The sequence below is a fragment of the Leuresthes tenuis genome, unplaced genomic scaffold (genome assembly GCF_036924035.1).
Source record: "Leuresthes tenuis unplaced genomic scaffold, fLeuTen1.0.hap1 SCAF_8, whole genome shotgun sequence".
NCBI lineage: Eukaryota > Metazoa > Chordata > Actinopteri > Atheriniformes > Atherinopsidae > Leuresthes > Leuresthes tenuis.
This window is the reverse complement of record NW_027325362.1, coordinates 1105502-1115778: the sequence shown is the minus strand read 5'-3', so window position 1 is coordinate 1115778 and position 10277 is coordinate 1105502. Positions and strand designations below refer to the sequence as shown.

The following is a 10277-nucleotide window of genomic DNA, read 5'->3' as shown; positions in this document are numbered from 1 at the left end:
GAGGCTGGGCTGAAACAGACACACAACTCAAAGCTAAAAACAAGATCCCAAACAGGGTTTACAGACGAATCACTAAAGTCCAACTCAACACCACCAAGGACAGACCAACAGGTCTCTATGTCACACTGTCTAACCCTGCTTCCCACAGGCATCATCCTTTGATTAAACTATGATGCTGGCTGGTCAAACACAGCATTTTAACATCCAACGGGCAGAATAATAACCAGCCATTCTCAACCTTGGGGTCCCGACCCCAATTGGGGTCGCAAGATGATTTCTGGGGGTCACCAAATCATTTCGGAAAAATATAAAAGCACAAAATTAATGCAGCTTCCGACTGGATGTTAGAAGGAGGACAAGCGGTTGGTCTTAAACAGGCATTTTATTACTCAAAACCAGTTACTGTCGGTCGTAACTAGGCTACACCAAAAAAACAACAATCTGCCGGAAAGTTAGCCTCTTGATGCTACTTCATGTTTTTCCAAAAATTCCAATGTGTTTCAAAATAAAACGCTAAAGAAACTAATAGCTGCAGTGAGTTCATATCATAAGTGCTTGTCTGATTATGTAAATGCGATGTATTGATCAGGTATTGTTTAGTGTAGTGTGCGTGTGGGGGGGGGTCGCGACTCAAAAAGGTTGAGAACCACTGGATTAAACTATGATGCTGGCTGGTCAAAGACAGCATTTTAGCATCCAACGGGCAGAATAATGAAGGTTGGGGACACTTGGTTTACCTGTTAAAACCTGGGCTGTGTTGTTATGAAGGAAAGAACAAGAACAGTTTCAGAAATGGTTTGTTGTCTGTGATTTATTGGATTTATTCATGAGAGGCCTGTAGGACGCTGGGGGGCTGTTTGAATCACACTATGTGTTAAGTTTTGTTTGGAAAGATGGTTCCAGATCCGTCTAAATCTGACTAAAGAGGAAATAAAAAAAAGCTCAGCGAACATTAGAAATAACTTCATGAATCTATATTCTCCTTCTTCTGTTGGCTCTGTTTGTTTCTGAGAAATAAATGACCTGACAGGAAGTGAGCTGGTCACATCAGTTTGAAAAGGAGGGCGGAGCTCTACCCAGGCCCCGCCCCCATGCTGCCATTGGCTGTCTTGGGTCGGGTTGTGCGAGAACCATTCCGTCCAATGGGAAGGAAGGGGCTGGACTCGGAGGTGATGACGATGCTCGGGATTCGACCAATCGCGCCTCTCATCATGTGTCCGTCTACGAAATCTCCGTTCTGTCAGAGAAAAGGTTAGTTATCGTTCAGCTCTTTTATTTCACTGAAGCAGAGCACAAAGTCTGCTGAGCTGCATGGTTTCTCCAGAAGGTCACATGGCCTTAGCTAACAGATGCTACCATGTAGCATGAAAACAGATTTCTGAAACATTTCTCTGAGCTGGTTTGGATGCTGCTGGAAGGACTGAACAAAAGCATCCATGAACATGTGCAAAAAGTCCACAAATGAACTAAAAACAGCTCAAAGGGAAACAACAAATGCTCAAAGTATTCAAAAAGAGACAAAAATCACCACAAAAAAAGATTAAATTTCCACAAAGAGACAAAAAACAACTGCAGTACAGACAAATGTTCACAGAGGCCGGAAACAACCACAAGAACATCTACAAAGACACAAAATGGCAACAAATGGACTCAGTTGAATACAGATGTGACAACAGCTGGATAGAGTTCAGCGAAATATGCTTCAGTGATAATAAAACACGAACTGTTTGAAATGCCAAAGAAAAGAAACGAATAAATCACAGAACTCACGTTTGGGATGCTGCTGCGTTCACTGACTCCTCCCATAGAGATGGTGTCATAGGACGTCTGGAGGAGACACATTAAAGATAAAATAAGCCCCAAAAAACAGACAGTTTAATGTCCCTGAATTAGATTTTAATCAAGTTTAACAGCAGCAGCGAAGCAGAAGATTCCTCCATCAGACTCATCATTTAAAATCACAGAAATATGACAGAGTTGTGAGTCAGTGTGAGATCAGAAGAAGGGAATCAGCAGATGAAAGCTGGAGATCTGACAGAAGATGCACTAAATGACGCTGAGTCGTCCTCAGCTTCTGCAGCCTTCTGGTGGCTCTTTGACCTGGTTGGTCCTCCAGATGAAGGGCCCCAGACTCCTGAAAGAAAGACAACCAACAGGAAACAGATGAGTCTGTCTGACGGGACTTTACCTTCTCGAAGATGCCCGAGTCGTGGCTCTTTATCTTGGACTTGAAGCTGGAGGAGTGTTTGAAGTCGGGCAGCTCGGTGTCTCTGCTGATGTCACATGAAACCTGGCGGCTGGCCGGTCGGGAGCCCAGGCTGCACAGATCGGCCTCTGTGTCCGTCAAACCCTGCAGAGGTAAACCGAAACGCCATCAAACCAATGTCGTGGTTCTGTTTTACATCACAACATGAGCAGTTTGGAGCTCACCGATTCGCTGTCGGAGGCAGAGGAGAGGCGGGACTTGGCGGTGCTCTGTCTCCTGTACTGGCTGCTGATGTCGGAGCTCTGGCTTGTCACGGTGGAGCGGCGCGTTGATATGAAGCTGCTGCTGGTTGAGCGCAAGTCACGAGGATGGACGCAGAGCAGGGTGCCAAGACATGGGATGTACTTCGCTAACGCCAGCCTACAGAAAGAGATCCAGACTTTAGCTCCACTGAATGTCGATTAACATCTTATCATCTCAGATGCCTAACAGACACCCCAAAAACGTGCCAAAGACTCCCCAAAGACGCCCAAAGATGTCTCAAAGACGGCCCAAAGATGCCTCAAAGACTCCTCAGACACCCCAAAGATGCCCCAAAGACGCCCCAAAGACACCCCAAAGATGCCTCAAAGATGCCTCAAACATGCCTCAAAGACGCCCCAAAGATGCCTCAAACATGCCTCAAAGATGCCCCAAAGAAGCCTCAAAGACGCCCCAAAGACGCCTCAAACATGCCTCAAACATGCCTCAAAGATGCCCCAAAGAAGCCCCAAAGACGCCCCAAAGACGCCTCAAACATGCCTCAAAGATGCCCCAAAGAAGCCTCAAACATGCCTCAAAGATGCCCCAAAGAAGCCCCAAAGAAGCCTCAAAGACGCCCCAAAGACGCCCCAAACATGCCTCAAAGATGCCCCAAAGAAGCCTCAAAGACGCCCCAAAGACGCCCCAAAGATGCCTCAAACATGCCTCAAAGACTCCTCAGACACCCCAAAGATGCCTCAAAGACACCTCAAAGACGCCCCAAAGAAGCCCCAAAGATGCCTCAAAGACACCCCAAAGATGCCTCAAAGACGCCCCAAAGATGCCTCAAAGATGCCTCAAAGACGCCTCAAAGATGCCTCAAAGATGCCCCAAAGATGCCTCAAAGACGCCTCAAAGACGCCCCAAAGATGCCTCAAACATGCCTCAAAGACTCCTCAGACACCCCAAAGATGCCTCAAAGACACCTCAAAGACGCCCCAAAGAAGCCCCAAAGATGCCTCAAAGACACCCCAAAGATGCCTCAAAGACGCCCCAAAGATGCCTCAAAGACGCCCCAAAGATGCCTCAAAGATGCCTCAAAGACGCCCCAAAGATGCCTCAAAGACGCCCCAAAGATGCCTCAAAGATGCCTCAAAGATGCCCCAAAGATGCCTCAAAGACGCCTCAAAGATGCCCCAAAGACGCCCCAAAGACACCCCAAAGATGCCCCAAAAACGCCCCAAAGACACCCCAAAGATGCCCCAAAAACGCCCCAAAGACACCCCAAAGATGCCCCAAAAACGCCCCAAAGACACCCCAAAGATGCCTCAAACATGCCTCAAAGACGCCCCAAAGAAGCCCCAAAGACGCCTCAAAGACGCCCCAAAGATGCCTCAAAGACTCCTCAGACACCCCAAAGATGCCTCAAAGACGCCCCAAAGAAGCCCCAAAGAAGCCTCAAAGACGCCCCAAAGACGCCTCAAAGACGCCCCAAAGATGCCTCAAAGACTCCTCAGACACCCCAAAGATGCCTCAAAGACTCCTCAGACACCCCAAAGATGCCTCAAAAACGCCCCAAAGATGCCTCAAAGACACCCCAAAGATGCCCCAAAAACGCCCCAAAGATGCCCCAAAGACGCCTCGTCAGCTTTGCTGAGCTGACGTTCTGATTTTTCATCTTCTTCAAACAATCTTTGAGTAATCTTTCAATAATATATCAAATAATCACATCAGGGGCTCTCAGCACCCATAACTTTCCTTTTTTAATTTTAGGTCAACACTTTCCAACACTGGCAGTCAGGTGCGCTGCGTTAAGCCTTCGCCTCATTCCGTGCGGCCCAGTTAGCATCCCAGTTAGCATCCAGGCTAACTGAGCAGCGGTTATTCCAGTCGAGGTGTCAGAGGCAGCGCTTCAAAGGTCACTGAGCTGTGATCATTAAACCGTGCAGAGCAGCAGCTCAACACCTGCTGCACACAGAACAGGAAGTTTCATCAGCTGCCGGTGGACACAGGTACCGATGAAATGCTTAAACGCTGGAAAACAGGAAGTAACCGGCGGGGAACTGTTCATGCACAGCTTCAGTATGGATGAACTGGGTTAAATTAAGCAGAAACCATGAGCTGCAGCAGCCGGACCGAACCACTGACTGACCCAGAACAGATGAGCTGTGTCAGGTCCTGGTTCTGGTAGATGTTCGGTTGCAGGAGAGCTGAGTGGATTTGAACGTGAACGCGGACACGTTACAGGCAGCAGCTGCTGTTCATCATCCAGATTTCAGAGCTGTGTTAGACTGCTGTTTCATAAAAAAAGACATTTGACCTCCATTTTCTGCTGCTCCTCCGGGTCAAAGGGCAGACCCGAGCAGACCTGCCTCTCCTTCAGCTCGCCTTAATCGGTATTTAAAGTGTTTCACGGAGGCCTGGGGGCCTGGGGGCCTGGAGGCCTGGAGGCCTGGGGGCCTGGAGGCCTGGAGGCCTGGGGGACGTTACCTGTATTTAGGGTGTGTGATGGCGTAGATGATGGGGTTGTGTATGGCCGACGCCTTGGCGATGACGGCGGGCACCGAGTTCATGTAGGGAGTCAACATGTCTGCGTACCTGCAGCAAGACACACACAAACGGCTGTGTTAGCTCACCTGCTGGATCAGAGTTGAACTCAGTCGGCTCAGCAGCTAAACACTCGTGCTGCCTGTCCGCCGTCCACTGAGCGGGGAAGCAAAAGGTTAGCCAGCAGAGGTCAGAGGTCAGAGTCTCCAAAACAATAAATCCACCCTAACCCAGCACTAACCCACCCTAACCCAGCACTAACCCAGCACTAATCCACCCTAACCCACCCTAACCCAGCACTAACCCAGCACTAATCCACCCTAACCCAGCACTAACCCAGCACTAATCCACCCTAACCCAGCACTAATCCACCCTAACCCAGTACTAACCCACCCTAACCCAGCCTAACCCAGCACTAACCCAGCACTAATCCACCCTAACCCAGCACTAATCCACCCTAACCCACCCTAACCCAGCACTAACCCACCCTAACCCAGCACTAACCCACCCTAACCCAGCACTAACCCAGCCTAACCCACCCTAACCCAGCACTAATCCACCCTAACCCAGCACTAATCCACCCTAACCCACCCTAACCCAGCACTAACCCACCCTAACCCAGCACTAACCCACCCTAACCCAGCACTAATCCACCCTAACCCACCCTAACCCAGCACTAATCCACCCTAACCCAGCACTAATCCACCCTAACCCACCCTAACCCAGCACTAACCCACCCTAACCCAGCACTAATCCACCCTAACCCACCCTAACCCAGCCTAACCCACCCTAACCCAGCACTAATCCACCCTAACCCAGCACTAATCCACCCTAACCCACCCTAACCCAGCACTAATCCACCCTAACTCAGCACTAACCCAGCCTAACTCAGCACTAACCCAGCCTAACCCAGCACTAACCCAGCACTAACCCACCCTAACCCAGCACTAACCCAGCACTAACCCACCCTAACCCAGCACTAATCCACCCTAACCCAGCACTAACCCAGCACTAACCCAATAAATCGATAAATCTGTCGCCCAAGGTTTAAAAGTTGATAAATCCAGCGAAAAAAGTCACCAAGTTAGCAAAAGTGTGAATGTTTAGTCAAGTTGGATTAATGAAAGTATTTATTTATTAAAACTAACACCTGAGATCTGATTATCTGCTTTTTTCACTCTTCTAAATGACACTAAATTCAGAGTTTTTTTATGTTCACAGATGAAAAACAATCAGCTCGTCTCATTACTGCAGGAGTCTAACCTGACGTTAGCTCGTTTGCTATCGATAACGATCAAAGTTTCCCCAAACCTCCGGTGGTTTCGGATGACAGATAAATAAAGTTTTACCCGGCGAAGGCGGTCAGGGCGACGGCGGAGTAGGGCGACCAGGAGATGACGTAGAGCAGGATGACGATCAGCGCGATCTTCGCCATCTTCCACTCGTTCTGCAGCCGGTGGAAGCTCTTCACCGTGTCTCGAGTGCTGCTGTGACTGTGCGTGCTGCCGTTGATCTTCCCCACCGCCCTGCGAACACCAACATGCTGACATTTACCCTCCCCCACCACACATTAGATATCAGACAGCAACACCGATAAGGTAAACACACATACTAACACCCCAAAAGGGCCTGAAAAGGAACAGAAACTTCAGCATCTTATGCCAAATCCTCCTGATTCGATACTTTAGAAGGTATTCTGACTCGATTCCCATTGAAATATAACATGAAACTTCCTCTTTACGTCCATTTTTACAAGATGACAGAAGAGTTAAACTGACTGGTTGGTTGTTCGGATGGCGCGGAAGATGAAGACGTAGCAGTAGATGATGATGAAGAGCGGCAGGAAGAAGACGAAAATGAAGAGCAGCATGGTGTACGCCCGCACTGACGGGGTGAAGGTCATGTAGTCCCAGGTGCAGGAGGTCAGCAGGCCCTCTGGGACGTAGGCGCCTGATGGGAGGCACAGGCAGAAAGGGTCAGAAATGCATCACACGCTGCTATGTTTCTGTTTCTGTATTTATCAGACGCTTTTATCCAGAGCGACTTACAAATGAAGATATAACAGCTTTATAAAAGCTAACAATAAGCTCCATAGAAGGAACCCAGGAGTCCGACTCTGTCAGAGGGGACAGAGTAGAGATAGGGTGCAGGCATAGAAGGAAGTGCAGAAAGATAAAGAGCAGAGATAGAGGGGGGAGGGAAGTACAAGGTAAGTGCTGGGATAGGAGATGCTCTCTGAAGAGCTGGGTTTTCAGGAGCTTCTTGAAGATAGACAGGGACGCCCCTGTTCTGGTAGCGCTCGGTAGGTCATTCCACCATCGTGGGACGACACATGAACAGAGTTTGGATTGTCTTAGGCGTGGTGTAGGAGCTGCTAGACGACAATCCTGGGACCAACGGAGGGACCCAGTTGGGACAGAAGCCTTTGCAAGAGCCTGGAGACCAGTTAGGAGAGCAGTTAGGAGAGCAGTTAGGAGACCAGTTAGGAGACCAGTTAGGAGACCAGTTAGGAGACCAGTTCATGCGACGCGCCGCAGAAGTTAGATAAGAATCAGTGCAGATAAGAGCCAGCAGCAGAAGACAGAAGACTCCTGTTCCTGAACGTCTCTTTTCCCCACAGTATGAGGTCTGAAATATGTTTTTATTGTGCATCAGGTGACAGAAACAGAACAGAATCATGTCTGCTTCATTGGTGGCTCATTAAACTTTCCTCTAAACATTTCTTCCTTCATCACGTGACCATCAGCTCTTTCTTATACTTAAGACCCAAAGGTCCACCAGTCCAGAACTTTTGAAAAGAGTTTCTTCAAATCTTCCTGAAGTTAATGACAGTTCTTTGCTTCACTGCCGTCCCTCTGAGAACAGGCCATCCATCAGCCAAACATGCAGCAGAGCAACATATCATCTGTTTCCCTGAATAACACCGCTTCATTTTCAGCATTTCATTAAAACCCCGACATGAAGCCGTCCTACTGCTAATACTAATATTCATACATGTGATAAATGCTTCACTGGCCTTGGGTCGAGTAACACCTGAGTTAGGCTGGGTTAGGGTGGGTTAGTGCTGGGTGAGGGTGGGTTAGGCTGGGTTAGGGTGGGTTAGTGCTGGGTTAGGGTGAGTTAGTGCTAGGTTAGGGTGGGTTAGGGTGGGTTAGGGTGGGTTAGGGTGGGTTAGTGCTGGGTTAGTGCTGGGTTAGGGTGGATTAGTGCTGGGTTAGGGTGGATTAGTGCTGGGTTAGGGTGGGTTAGTGCTGGGTTAGGGTGGATTAGTGCTGGGTTAGGGTGGGTTAGGCTGGGTTAGGGTGGGTTAGTGCTGGGTTAGTGCTGGGTTAGGGTGGATTAGTGCTGGGTTAGGCTGGGTTAGTGCTGGGTTAGGGTGGATTAGGCTGGGTTAGGGTGGGTTAGTGCTGGGTGAGGGTGGGTTAGGCTGGGTTAGTGCTGGGTTAGGGTGGATTAGTGCTGGGTTAGGGTGGGTTAGTGCTGGGTTAGGGTGGATTAGGCTGGGTTAGGGTGGGTTAGGCTGGGTGAGGGTGGGTTAGGCTGGGTTAGTGCTGGGTTAGGGTGGATTAGGGTGGATTAGGCTGGGTTAGTGCTGGGCTAGTGCTGGGTTAGGCTGGGTTAGGGTGGGTTAGTGCTGGGTTAGGGTGGGTTAGTGCTGGGTTAGGGTGGGTTAGTTCTGGGTTAGGGTGGGTTAGGGTGGGTTAGTGCTGGGTTAGGGTGGGTTAGGCTGGGTTAGGGTGGGTTAGTGCTGGGCTAGTGCTGGGTTAGGGTGGGTTAGGGTGGATTAGTGCTGGGTTAGGGTGGGTTAGTGCTGGGTTAGGGTGGGTTAGTTCTGGGTTAGGGTGGGTTAGGGTGGGTTAGTGCTGGGTTAGTGCTGGGTTAGGATGGGTTAGTGCTGGGTTAGGCTGGGTTAGGGTGGGTTAGTACTGGGTTAGTGCTGGGTTAGTGGTAGGTTAGGGTGGATTAGTGCTTGATTAGTGCTGGGTTATCTATCTGACCAATGAGCAGATGAATGAAGGAGCAGCAGCTTCAGCTAAACTTCTCTAACACCGATCTGATGATCATCCACCAGTCAGTCCATCCAACACAACATCAAACTGTCTCTGGCTGCAGACACCTGGTGATGATGACCTCTGACCCTGCTGCTCTGCCTCTTTCCAGCATCAGTTGTCTGTGACTCAGTCTGACACCAGCTCCTGCTACAGAACATGCTTATCTCCCAGCATGCAGTGCAACTCCTGCAGATGGTCCACGACACCACGGAGCGTCAACCCAAAAGGTCACATGACCCTCCTCTCCTCATGGACCTCCACCGGCTGCCAGAATCAGTCCCTGATGCTGAGACTTCTGGGTCCGCAGCAGCAACTGAATTGGACCGTCACATACTGTTTAAATCGGCTGCCAAATGAAGCAGTGAAGTGGGATTTGGTCAGCTTTGAGCTGTGAGCGATAAAACATGCTGCTGCACCGAATTCATGCTGTTCGGCTTGGATCCTCCCGCCAGTGTGTGAATTCTGCATGAACAAAACAAAGCTGCCTTTCTCTGAAATTATCCAAGTCTTAGGAAAACAGAGGCTCAGTTATCATGAGCAGCAGAAGCAACATGTGTGGAAACTGTTTTATGTTAGTTTTACGCTCCTTGAATTTCAGCCGCAGTGAAAATGGTTTAAACATAAAAAACATGTGAAAACAGCCTCTGAAAGACTTCAGTTATTAATCAGTGTGTCGGTGTGTTTTCTCACTCCAGCCGAAGAACGGCGGCAGGCTCCAACCCAAGGAGTAGGCCCAGGCCGCCAGGAGGATGACGAGCGCCCGTTTCTTTGACAACATGCCGATGGAGGTCAGGGGTCGCGTGATAACGAAGTAGCGGTCGATGGCGATCACTGTCAGCGTGATCATGGAGCAGATACCAAAGAGAGCGCCGCAGAAGGCGTAAAGCTCACAGCCTGCAGACAGAGACGAGAGAACAGAGCAGCAGTTACATAGCTTCAGATTTCAGTTTTATCTGGATACAATCTGTGTGCTGTCCATTCATTTGTTCATCTATTCATCCATCCATCCATCATCCATCATCCATCCATCCATCCATCCATCCATCATTCATCATCCATCCATCCATCCATCCTCCATCCATCCCTCCATCCATCCATCCATCCGTCATCCATCATCCATCCATCCATCCATCCATCCATCATCCATCCATCATCCATCCATCCATCATCCATCCATCATCCATCCATCCATCCATCCATCATCCATCCATCCATCATCCATTAATCCATTC

At 49.3% G+C, this 10277-nt stretch overlaps 1 protein-coding gene across 1 annotated transcript in view; it reads right to left on the bottom strand.

The window, feature by feature from the left end:
* Positions 1–354: 354 nt before the first annotated feature.
* opn4a (opsin 4a (melanopsin)) overlaps positions 355–10277 on the bottom strand; it is a 34724-nt gene continuing 24801 nt past the window's right edge. Inside the window, exons 4-11 of the mRNA XM_072390316.1 lie at positions 9736–9939; positions 6772–6943; positions 6343–6519; positions 4937–5044; positions 2431–2626; positions 2189–2350; positions 1771–1827; positions 355–1237 (exon numbers count right to left, since the gene is read on the bottom strand). Of these exons, the coding sequence (XP_072246417.1) occupies positions 1073–1237; positions 1771–1827; positions 2189–2350; positions 2431–2626; positions 4937–5044; positions 6343–6519; positions 6772–6943; positions 9736–9939 (1241 nt within the window). The 3' untranslated portion in view covers positions 355–1072. The remainder of the gene's footprint in view (positions 1238–1770; positions 1828–2188; positions 2351–2430; positions 2627–4936; positions 5045–6342; positions 6520–6771; positions 6944–9735; positions 9940–10277) is intronic.